Source organism: Montipora foliosa, chromosome 5 (genome assembly GCF_036669935.1).
Source record: "Montipora foliosa isolate CH-2021 chromosome 5, ASM3666993v2, whole genome shotgun sequence".
In the NCBI taxonomy this organism is placed as follows: domain Eukaryota; kingdom Metazoa; phylum Cnidaria; class Anthozoa; order Scleractinia; family Acroporidae; genus Montipora; species Montipora foliosa.
Genome location: NC_090873.1, coordinates 7,248,105 through 7,260,604, shown reverse-complemented (window position 1 = coordinate 7,260,604; position 12,500 = coordinate 7,248,105). Strand labels below are relative to the sequence as shown.

The 12,500-nt window shown below is 41.9% G+C and overlaps 2 protein-coding genes across 2 annotated transcripts in view; one reads left to right on the top strand and one right to left on the bottom strand.

Annotated features, from left to right (window-relative positions):
* The window catches only part of LOC138003533 (uncharacterized), a 9,658-nt gene extending 8,034 nt beyond the window's left edge, over nucleotides 1-1,624 (top strand). The window contains exon 8 of the mRNA XM_068849655.1: nucleotides 1-1,624. This exon is cut by the window's left edge and continues 346 nt beyond it. The gene's annotated coding sequence lies outside the window, so the exon portion shown is untranslated.
* Nucleotides 1,625-5,252: 3,628 nt separating this feature from the next.
* LOC138003517 (tetratricopeptide repeat protein 38-like) overlaps nucleotides 5,253-12,500 on the bottom strand; it is a 21,034-nt gene continuing 13,786 nt past the window's right edge. The window contains exons 11-17 of the mRNA XM_068849624.1: nucleotides 12,046-12,116; nucleotides 8,979-9,073; nucleotides 8,348-8,426; nucleotides 8,011-8,088; nucleotides 7,219-7,292; nucleotides 6,518-6,627; nucleotides 5,253-5,584 (exon numbers count right to left, since the gene is read on the bottom strand). Coding sequence (XP_068705725.1) covers nucleotides 6,537-6,627; nucleotides 7,219-7,292; nucleotides 8,011-8,088; nucleotides 8,348-8,426; nucleotides 8,979-9,073; nucleotides 12,046-12,116 — 488 coding nt within the window. The 3' untranslated portion in view covers nucleotides 5,253-5,584; nucleotides 6,518-6,536. The remainder of the gene's footprint in view (nucleotides 5,585-6,517; nucleotides 6,628-7,218; nucleotides 7,293-8,010; nucleotides 8,089-8,347; nucleotides 8,427-8,978; nucleotides 9,074-12,045; nucleotides 12,117-12,500) is intronic.

Genomic DNA, 12,500 nt, shown 5'->3' with positions numbered 1-12,500 from the left:
TCAGCCAGTCGCTTTTTATGTATGGGTTCTCCACGTTTACCACAAGTTGGATCATTTTGTAAAAGATACTCGTCAAGCTGGTTACACACGAATATGTGTTGTTGACAACTTTCATTTGCTCATACGCACGTAGTAAACTTTCCCTTAAGGAAAAGATCTGTTTAGAAACATTCTTTCTGTCATTAGAATGTGGCAGCCAGTAAAACGAAACAACTTTTTGTTTCGGTAGACAATAAACACCTGGTTGGTACATTAAGTATTTCCTTTCTTATTAACTTTCTGTTCCTCTTGTCACTATAACGAAAATGAAACCAAGATGTACTCTGAAGTAATTTCAGATTAAACGTCCTTCGCCGCGGAGTGGATAACAACATGATCCAAAATTTCTTGCTTGCGGGCAACAAAAGACGCACCTCCCTGTCTGTGGCAGCATGAATGTGAATGAAACAATGGCAAAGGTATTGTCCTCTTCGAGAAATAAAGACCATGGTGTTCACGAGGAGATTACGGCGCGCATTCAATAACTTTGCATATTAGCATTTTCCTAGTTATTTTCACTTGGAGTCCGTGGACAGTATATTATTATTTCAATTTCTACGCGTAAAAAAATGTAAATGCTTTGTTTATAGTGGAAGTGCACTTAGCTATCAAGCTAGTTCACAGGCACCCCACTTGTAATAATTTGAAAGAAACATGATTAAGAACGCCAACTAGAAGTAGCCAACCAGGCCTGGGTTGCTCGAAGCATGGTTAGCACTAATCAGCGTTAAATACCACGGAAACCTATAGGTTTTGATAACTCGTAACCAACGGTTAGCACTAACCAGGCTTCGAGCAACCGGCCCCAGTTGGCTGTTTTCAAAGCATGATAGAGATTCGATGCACCCAGGACAACCGGAAACAAATCCAAACCAGAACGGAACGGAATTTGAACCCGGGCCACCCGCTTGTAAACCCAACGCCCTTACCACTGGACCACGCCGGCTCCCTCCGTCTGTCATCCAAGGCAAATGTTAACATTTACATAGCGTTTACGGAGACATTAATAGGGAGCTTACGAAACGACGACGCCGACGGCAACGACGACGCTACAAAACAATAGGTTTACTTTGAGCAAAAACAATGGCTCTGCACGCTCTGCACGTGCGTTTTACATTTTGGTACATTTTTTTGTCGTCATCTCCTAAATGACGACGTGAAATGACCAAATTCAAGGTTCTGTGGAGGACGTTAGAACATGACGATGAATTTTCAGTTCTCTCACTACGCTTCCAACTCACTCATACCAGTTTAATTCCTCAACAGTTACTACACATTTTTAACGCGAAACGACATAAAATAGTTTCGAAGTGATATGAATAACGCGAACTCGTATTTTTAAATGAAGTCCTCCTAGCCGTCGTCGTCCTCGTTTCGTAAGCTCCCTATTCCTACTCAGTTACCCTCGTACCTATCTCCCAATTTTTTTAAAGTATTAATTGGCCAGCCACGGAAGAGCATCTTCAGTTGATCGGGATTGAGGCGTGTTACCCTCAAAATGCGGGTATGAAAAGCCCAAGTAGTGAAACAACGATTAACTTACTAAGAATAGGTAATTTGAACCTAATGTCTAAGCGACACAGATAAAAAGGATGTAATGTACAATTGCTGGTGGACAAATAAAAGGAGCCAATGAGAGATTGTTTGTTTTCGACCACCAACATGGCGGTGACGACGTAACGTGGACTTTTCACCTGACGTCACAGCAGCCATGTTGGTTCACAGAACAATAGAGAAAAAAGTCAATTGGGCATTTGACTCTATTATAATGCAAAACATGAGCCATAATTTGCTATTGTTTTTTGCACCAACATGGCCGTCTCATCACTTGATTGAAAAAAATCTATAGGGAAGGTATCTGTTTACAAACACTGATTTTATTGTTCAAATTTGTCAACCACAGGAACAAAAGATCCTTTGTTTCGACAGCCATTGAGGCTCTGGTTAGCACATTAATGACAACAGGTGACGTCAAGGATGTCTTCCCTATAGCTGCATGGTCTTTATTAAATTTGTTTTCAAGCAAAAAAAAAAGTGGAAATAACTGCAAAGTTGAAAGCCAAAATCTTCGTACTTTGAAAAATGCAGGAGGAAGTTTGGAAGCTAAACTCTTACGAAACAGGAGCAAGGGTGGCACAGTCGGTTAGTGCGCGGTCTTGGCGCATAAGGTCCCGAGTTCGATCCCCGGATCTCACATCCTTGTTTAGACTTCTTTCCTGTCAGTGTAGCCTAAGAAGCTTTAAATACCCTTAAAACGGAGCACTGATGGAAAGAGGGGGGTAAAATGAGCGCACCGTCGGCTTCCTGGGAGAGTACTCTCTAGAGAGTAAAGGAACTTCCGACGTTAAATAACGTCTACCTTTACCTTTACCAAACGCACGTGGGGTGCAATACACCTTTGCCGACCGTAAGCAAGAATGATAAGATCACGTGGTGAAGATCATCCTCGTTTTAACCCCTTGACTCCCAGTAGTGATCAGCATGTACATTCTCCTCACAATTTCAAACACATTCCGTTACAACAAGTATTGAGAATGAAGATTACTATCAGTTAAGGGATGTTGTTTTGATATAACACCAAATTCTGACGACTAGCAAATAAAGAAGTCTATGGAACTAGTTAGGGGAATTAAAGTTTAGATCACGGGAGCAACAATGCTTGGATCATCCTCTGCCTCGCAGTGACCAGTATGTACATTCTCCTCACAATTTCAAACTGATCAAAGATCAGCGGCTGCAAGGGTCCATCACCCAAAAGTAAGATTTACCCAAATTGCCCCAGTAGATTTGAATTGGGTACAACATTTGGTCTATTCTTTATTTTCCATCGAAACTTGGTTTAAAAATAGACACTTTTCTGACCCTGATGGGGACAAACCTGATACCAGATTCTTACTCTTGGACTCTTGCAGTAACCTATTATGTTAGAGTAGAAAGACGCGTCAGGACCTGTAAGTTACGCACTCAATCGCGCGAACCATTAACGCAAGCGTTTTTGTTATGGCAACTATAGATGTGAAGAATAAATCATACAAGTTACACAATGACAGTCGAAAATGTTCATTGTCATCTGTTGGAAATTCACTATTTATCATTGCGTAAAAGAATAAAATATACGATATGGTGTAGGAGAGAACATGTCAGTGTTTGTAATCAAATGCTGTCACCACTCTCTTCAAAACATTCACATCCTTTCTTCTAAATCCCTTTTTGATTTAATGAAAAATCAGCATTTGTTGAGCGTTCGTTTTTTATGGTACCTCATTGCGGCCACCTTGGTGGCCCTGTGCAGCGATGCTTATGTCCCATACTCTTCCGCCAGTGAATGGGCCATTTCCGAGTTGCTGTTTGTCTCGGTTTCAAAGTGAGTCTTGGTGCTCAACTATTTTAAGGGAAATGAGTTTGATTCGCAACTCATTTCCATTTGAATGGTTGTGCACCAGGACTCGCTTTGAAGCTGACGCATACAGCAACTCGGAAATGAGCTATTGATTTCGGTTCAACTGCAATTAGTCACAATTAGTACTGGTTTGTGCTTGTGTGTTCACCGATGTCAATCCCTTCAAAAGTATGCCTTGTCTTAAAGCGCCACAATCTTTCGACAAGTCTTCGATCTTTGATCCGAAATCTTACCGAACACAGAACCAAGTCGAGCCCCCTTTGAACAGCAGTTTTCTTTCCATATTTGCCGAAAACCTTTCCTCCATAATTTTGGAATGCGCAAACGATCATAAGGTCGCAAGGGAAAGTCTGGATCCAACCTCGTTCCCAGGACCTCTCCCTTGTTCCAGCCCAGAAGCCAAGGAGCTATGGGGCTATCGATACAAATATGGCGTCCCTCCAAGGCGTTCACATTTACCCCAAACAAGAATTTAAACATAACTAATGACGTTAAGGCCATTTATGTGGAACAGACTTGCCTTAACCGGTAGAAAAGAGTGTAGTTGCAATAACAATCAAATGGATAGCTGACAGTGGCTCCAAAATCCCAGTTAAGGCCAACACGGCCTCTTGCTCTTTGATGTAGAGTTCCTTATCAATCAGCCAGGACGTCGGAAATACCGAGAACCGACAGCGAGGCGAAGAATCAATCAATCAATCGACCACAATCTTTATCTACGTGTCCAGGCATCTAGCGCCTTATGGCACTGATTGGGGACACATTCAGGCCAGAACACAAACCTGCTCTTGTCGAATTGGGGGTTTTCATCTGACGTCACGGCGGGAATGTCGGTGTACAGAACAATGCTGTAAAATGTCTTTTGGGAATTTGACTCTATTATTATGCAAAACTTGGGAAGTTCCCAAAAGCCCTTTTCGCTATTGTTCTTTCCAACAAGATGGCCGCCGTGACGTCACGTGCAATCAAACGATTTTCTATTGGGTGTTTTCATCTGACGTCACGGCGGCCATGTTGGTGTACAGAACAACGCAGTAAAACGTCTTTTGGGAATTTGACTCTATTATTATGCAAAACTTGGGAAGTTCCCAAAAGACCTTTTCACTATTGTTCTTTCCAACAAGATGGCCGCCGTGACGTCACGTGCAATCAAACGATTTTCTATTGGGGCTTTGCATCTGACGTCACGTCGGCCATGTTGGTGTACAGAACATTGCTGTAAAATGTCTTTTGGGAATTCGACTCTATAGGCAATTTTCACGATGCGTCATTTGACTACAACTACCACAATTCAGTTTGTTTTTCTTTTCATATTTAAATTTTGTATTCCCAGTAGGGTAAAAATAACAATAGCTCTAATTAACATGAGACAAGCGAAACCTGAAGGATTCTGGTACTTGCAGTCATATGGCGTCATCATGCAAATGTCCTATTATTATACAAAAACGTGTGGAACCATTTTCTATTGTCTTGTACACCAAGATGGCCGTCTCATCACGTGGATGAAAAGCAAGGATAGTTTGGGGGATCTTTAACGTTCCTCAGAGTTTAGGAACAAGGGTCGTGAGACGTGACCAACTGTTTGTAGTCCTTTTCCCAGAAGGCTTGAAAGTCTAATCATTTCGGATGTAATTACAAAGGGCAGACGTTTCTCGTCAGTTATAAAAAGACCCTGAGTGTTAGTCTGGCCGGAGTCGAAGTCACGATTAGGCTCGATTTCCGCCGCTCTCTCGAGTCAGGTCTTCGTTGGCGCATGCTCCTTTCCCGAAACAGCGGTCAAATGAGCGTTCGAAGCTAATGGAACAAGAGTAAGTCGAGTGAAACATTTAGTTATTTATTAAACTTCCACGCAATGTGCAAACTTGAAATCAAAACAAAGGAATCGGAATTACCACAGAGTCTTCAACGAGAAGGAAGATAATTCCTTGTTCTAATTTCAAATTCATATACTGAGCTAACTTTTAATGATTGCACATGGAGTAATTTTAATATACTACTACGGAATATACGGGTGAAGAAAAATATATGTAAAATTGTGCATAGAAAAATAATCGTTTTGACCTGGATTCACCATTCCCAAACCCACACAGCCTCCTTCTTTCGAGGATGTCACGCAGTTAAAGTAATTTCGTGACACGCAAAATCCTACAAAAAAGGATGAAACGGCAATAATTACAACTAATGATGGTGACGATGATTAACGCACAACTATTTTCGAGTTCAAACACTCTTGATTATCAAAGGATTTAGGCCCCAAAATATACCAAAATAAACGACATGGTCCCTCCAAGGCGAGTTCAAGGAATACGTGCTTCAGCTCCAAGGAGCTATGTCACGCAAAATTATGTAATTTCATAACATCGAAAAAGTAGTATGAAATATTGCAAAACCACTTAAAACAGTTGTGCAACGAAAAAGCAAAACACAAAAAACAGCAAAAGGAAAGAAAAGCATGGATGGACATAAATGGACAAGATTGAAACGGATTGCATCTGGGTAATCTTGAAAAAAGTCAGTCGGCCGGACGTTTTTCAAGTTTATGGTAAATCGCCCGGATAAAGATAGCTTTTGTTTAGAATCATCTTGTTTGTGATGTAACGATAATTTTATCCGTAAAGTAACTCCACATTACCTTCCGTCGCCAAATCTCGGGGTAGTATTTTTTAATATCAGAGAATATGAGGTAAGATAGCGAATTCCCGTATTTGGCCCTAGTCCAATGAAAATAATTTAAAATCTATTATTAGCTCTATCATACTGCGTGGTTATTTCAAAGGCGACACCTTATTTGTCAATAGGCCACTTCGGAAAATACCATAATACTCTTTGTTTGTACCCCCAAATTTAGCATAAGCATTGTTTTTGTTTTTTCTTGGGACCATTGTAAGTCCCAAGAGAAACTGGAAACAATGCTTATGCAAAATCTGGGGGGACAAACAAAGAGTATTATGGTATTTTCCGAAACTTGCTCGTGTAAACGAGGCTTAAGGGGATAATTATACCCCAAACTTCGAGATCATGCTCTTCATTTTCAAGTCAGACAATCACTTTACTGAATTCCGAAATGAAACACGTTACCAAGGCAGAATGAAGAAAACTACTCCACGTGCAACGCTAATGCTTGTGCCATTAATCTGTCCGTCATTGGCGCATTTTCCTTCATGGCCTTCCTCTCCGTCAATAAACTCCTTGAATAATAACGAAAAAGAGAAGTCGTTTGTGACATCTTGTACTTGGCGTTCAATTTGCGTCCTTGTTGTTACATTGGAATAAGTTAGATATTATTGTTCAGGTCATGATACAGGTCATTATGCAAATTTACGCCGCGTTTCATCACCATCACAAAGACCCCATATTAATTAACAATCAACATACCCATCCACATGTAGCGTATTCAAATCGAATTTGCCCGTCCACACGTATCCGAAACGTATCCGGATTCACTCTAGTACTCAGGACTCCTCCGTCAATGAAACAGAGGTAACAGAGCATGCGCCATAAAGCTCTCGCTAGCCATCTTGAGGATTGATTTCACCGTAAGGAACTGGGCTCGATCTTGTTACGTCATCAGGTTAAAAAAAATATCAGGATTTGGCGTCCACACGGTTCCGGATTTATATGAATTAAAAAATATCCACTCTGGAGAGCGTATTCAAAAAGTTGCGGATTCCCCAGCGAATTCGCCGGATACGTGTGGACGGAAGGCGTATACGGAAAGAAAAAGTTGCGAATTCAAAAATATCCGGATACGTGTGGACTGGGCCTAAAGCTTTACTCACCTAGCTAATTGGTGATGCTGTTTCTTTGGTGAATTCAGAGCGGCATAAATAAGGAAAAGGTTAAACAAATCTCGCTGTAAAGGGAATAAATATAAGAACTTCTAAACCGAACAATGACGCTCGACCTTCTGTGTAGATTCTCATTTTTTCAACTTCCATTGATTTTGCAATTCTTTAAGTAACGTTTAAAAAACAAGTAGCCGTGTTTTATCGGGTTTAAAAGCACAAGAAGACGTAGCCAAATGTTTTCAGACCCGATGAAACACTTGCTGCGTTTTTTTTCAAACAGCTTCCAAAACATTCCACAAAAACCCCTATGGGATTCTTAACACAGTTGTCGTTGTTCTGTTCCATCGTTTCAAAGAATAGGGGACCAAAGACTGATAAAACTAACAGGAGAAATACAGATTTCATGTACAATATTGTTATAAGCTATTAGAGTTGATGTCAAAAAATTAACTAAGGCATAACTCGGAGGATCGGTAAAAAATGGAAATTCTGTAGAGTCTGATACAATTTATAGTTGCAAAACGTAGCACTACCCTACCCCCCATGTGGCCCGGGTTTGTTGGTTCCCTACTCTGCTCCCACGAGAGGTTTTTGTCCGGCCAGGGTTCTCTGGTTTTCCCCGCTCCTCAAAAAGCAACATCTCTAAATTCCTAGTCGATCCCGCTGCAGGAATTCCCCGAAAAAAACTTCCGGGTGAGTGGATATAACCAGGACATACACTTTTTCCGAATTTTTCTTTTTCGGAACGAAAAACAAACTCTACCAGCATAAAATCTAGCATACCTGTGCGTTACTTCCGCCAATTGTTACAACTTTGTAGCGAACGGGTTTCAGGATTTCAACAGCATTATCAAAGTTCCCCTTTAAAATTTAACAAAAATGGAAAAAGAAAATATAAACAATCGCTTTCTCCTAGTTTCAAATGAACGACAATCAAGGGATGGTGCTTGTGGTGGTTTAGGATTTATACACCGCAAAGTCTCATGGCGGCGGTTGACAATCTTTCTCTAGGGTGAGATCGGTCGTCAGATTTTAAAGGCGCCTCTCGCAGTCCATATTTGATCTCACCCACACGACCCACCGTGACGCATGTATGTGAGAGGAGTTCAATCCGTTTTACCTTATCAGCTTGCTCAAAAGCTTCACAAATCGCCAGTCCGACATCTTTTGAAACTTCCCAGTTTGTGCCTGAACCATCTCTGAAAGAGAACCAGAGGCCTGCCAATTCTTCAAAAGGTCAGATAACTTTTACACAGCGCTTTCATGCAATTCAATTCCGTTAACCCGACCAAGACCTAAGGTCATCTTAGCATGCCATCCGCCGAACCATATCATCATCATATCTTTCTTTTCCCTCGGATTTTAGAGTAGCTTTGTGTACGTAGCTAATTTATCCGAGCATTTACCCTCCCAACCATGATACACCACAGGCAGACCACAACACTTTGAACTACAAGACCTACTATTTGCGAATAGTGTTTTGAATATGGCCGTGCCGCGAAAACCTGGACCGAAGTCAAACGAGAACACGAGGGGGGGAGGGGCCCAAGATGATAAGGAGTGAGAAGTCTCGCTCGTTCAACCCGCCCCCTCCCCCTTCACTTGCTTTCCTCATAGCCATGATCACTCGAAAGTCAACCCCGGTGGCAAGAAGCTTCTAAAATTCACCAACGTCTGCTACGCAAGCTAGCCAAAACCTCTCATCTAAAGTTCTTTATCCTTTAGTGTACAGGCCCCCATTTTCTCGATACCTGATGTAGTCTCTGAGGGATCCCAAGAGTTTTAACGTTGCATCTTCATTCTTGGCGCCCAATGTACACATGAGCATATGTACATCATTAAAAGCCTGGCAGTAAAAGAGGAAAAAATGGGCATTGAAATCGCAAGGTTGCCCTTTGTGTAGAATACTAAAATGTGCCTATGAATGAGAGAAGTCGTCCTCTCACTTAACTGGGCCCGGTTGTTCAAAAGGGGATTAACGCTAATCCGAGATTAAAAATTAACCAAGGAGTTTATTTCTCTGCTCCGAAATGCTGTCCAACGCTGATACTCGGCAAAACTTCACATTAGAAGAAGTCAATCTTGAAAAACAAGAAGAAGCAACAGAAACGTTCGCCCAGAAGTTGAAAACATGAAGCAAAAGCTTACGCTAATCCTGGATCAAGTTAATCGGCTTTCGAACAACCGGGCCCTGGACAATAGACCATTTCCGAGTTCATGTCTGCCTCCTCATCAAAGCGAGTCTAAGTGCGAAGTTTTTCTTATAACAATTAGTTTTCATTCATATGTAAAGTATCATCACAAAAACTTCGCACTTAGACTCACTTTGAAGAGGAGGCAGACATGAACTTGGAAATGGTCTATTTAAGCAGTTGTTTCTTATAGACACCTGGGGCCCGTTTCTCGAAAGTCCCGAAAACTTTTCGGGTCCGAGAAGCCATTTGTGAGACTGCCAACCGCTTGTTTTGGAAATCGGATCTTTTAACATGTTTTCAAGGCAACAAAAAGACAAATGGCTTTGAAGTTTGACGACTTAAATCCTCGCTATTCTTGAGATGCAAAGGGAACTGTGACACCCGAAAACGGCCCGTAAAGTTTTCGGGACTTTCGAGAAACGGGCCCCCGAACACTTCAGGTGACTCCAACGGGATTCGAACCCATGAACTCTGCGATGTCGATGCAATGCTGGTGCAATGCTGGTGCAATGCTCTATCAACTGAGCTATGAAGCAACTCAGTTGGGAGCAGGTCGATTTGTTGGACTCATTTGTTCCCGCGAAGGACTCGATGAATGAAACGTATGTACGTTGAAGTGCTATATACCTTCATTTCATTCAAACTGTGTCTTTAGTATAATTATACATAGGTGATTATTGAAAATTCTCTGCGCTGATTTGTTGCACTTGAGGTGACTATTACGCGACAATCACCTACGCGTTTTTTTTTTTTTTTTTCATAATGGCCGTAAGACGTTTTCTAGAGGTGACGGACAAAGAAATAAATTGTTTTAAAGAAAATGCATAGTTTCCCATTATTATTACGGAGTGAAGAAACGACGACGGCTACAGCAACGACGACGCCAAAAAGCTGTAATGAACCAAAGTGATCGTGCTGCACGTGCGGCACGCATTTTTGAACATTTCTCTCCAGCACTCATCAAAACTACTACGTGAAATGACCAAATTTAAGGTTTTGACGACAATGTAGACAAACTACAGAGCATGTTTCAGTCTCACTCTTTACTTCAAATCCGTCCGTACCAATCCAGTTTTAGGACACTTCGCGAATATTGAATAACATAAACATGATGGAATAATCATGAAATACTTTAATAATAGAATAGCTCACACGTAGTTTGAAGAGACCTTTTCGTGGCCGTAGCCGTCGTGGTTTCTTAAACTCCCTGTTGCGAGAGGGGTGCAGGTAAAAGGTAAAGTCTCTTTACGAGCCTAAAGGCCCACTAAGGCCGGCGCTTAACTCCGGTTTCCGTAGCATGAAGCGACTAGGAGTATTTATGCTCCCCCCTGGATGGGATGCTAGTCCATCGCAGGGTTACCCCCAGCATTACGCCGGTACCCATTTATACACCTGGGTGGAGAGAGGCACCGTGAGAGTAAAGTGTCTTGCCCATGCAAGAACGCAACACAATGTCCCCGGCCAGGCCCCGAACCCGGACCACTCGATCCGGAGTCGAACGCATTAACCATGAGGCCACCGCGCTTCCCAGGGGAGGCGAGAGGAGTGCCCACTACTCCAATCCCATTAGATGCACGACTTGTCTCCAGTAAACTGGTATTCATTTAACCGACTTCAAGTGGATGAAAAGCTGAGTGAACTTTGGAGTGAACAGGCACGGATTTGAACCCAGAGCGCCGAGATGAGGTCCGCGAGCGATACCCACTACAATACGCGCGTGATAAACGGGATAAAAGAAGAAAATTCTGGGATAAACAGATGGGATGAACTAGAGCAGGTGCATCCCTTATCCCTGCAAGTTTCCGTCCCGATTTGTTCAGTCCCGGACTGAAATCCAGCCAGCACAGAAACTTGCATTTAAATCGGAGCCTTTCCTTGATTGATTTTCAGCAGAAACCCAAAAGGGTTGAAACGTGTAACGGCCCCTTGTGTGCTGGGAAACAAGCTTCTGAACATTCAATTTGCTAAGTACCATATTTGGAACAACAAGAGCGAGGGATTTCCAAATATGGTACTTAGCACTGAAACATTCAGCCAATCGGTTCGCACTGAATATTCGGAAGCTGTGACCGCGCGTTACACGTTTCAACCCTTATGGGTTTCTGTTTTCAGGCGATATTGATTCTATCAATTTTTAGTGATTTTTTTTTTATAAAACCAACAGGTCTTATAGTTGAATTCTACATGAATTCGCCGGAGAGGGCACTCCAGGCGAAATGTAGCGAAGTTCGTTGTCGATATGCGAGAAAGTCGAAAATAGCAATCGTCATGCCTTGTGTCGCTGAATTAAGAAAATGGCATTTTATTCCGGTGTCTGACATTTGCAGACTGCAGACTGCAGACCGCAGACTGCAGACCACAGACTGCAGACCACAGACTGCAGACTGCAGACTGCACACTAACCCTAAATCACAGTTATTCAAAGTTAACCGTTTTAAAATGGGTCCTTAGACTTACTGTTTATCAGCGCTATTTGAAATAGGTGTTTAGACTTCAATACTGTTTATCAGCGCTATTTGTAGGCAGTCTGCGGTCTGCAGTTGTCATAAACCTATTTTATCTGTTTTGTTTTTACCTCTGCCGGTAGTACCTACAACAAATTAAAGAAAATCGCGTTACGTACTAAAATGTGATCATCACTGTGCGACTCCCAAAGATGAAAAAGCTCCTTCCAGCGACCAACGACATCCACACCTACAGTCAATACAAGATAAGTATTATGCCCTGTTAGGGAATTCTTGTCCTAGCTTTTAACAGTCCTTTAAATATAACTTTCATAAGTTGCCTAACATACCAGGTCCGAAATCCATATCCTTTAAAGTTCTTTGGATTTCTTTCAGTCTACGCTTTCGAATCTGGAATCCAGTACCAGGAATACAAAAATCAATTGATGGAGAATGGGATCCAATTTTGACCAATCTGAACGAACCCGCGATCCAGTTTGTTGAAATCCGGAAGCAAATTGATTTTAATCTGGAATTCAGTGTATTGAAATCCGGAATCCAGTTTATTGGAATGCGATGTTCAGAGTACAGGTTTTAGAAAAAGCACAGAATCCACGAACGACTGAGATTTCCA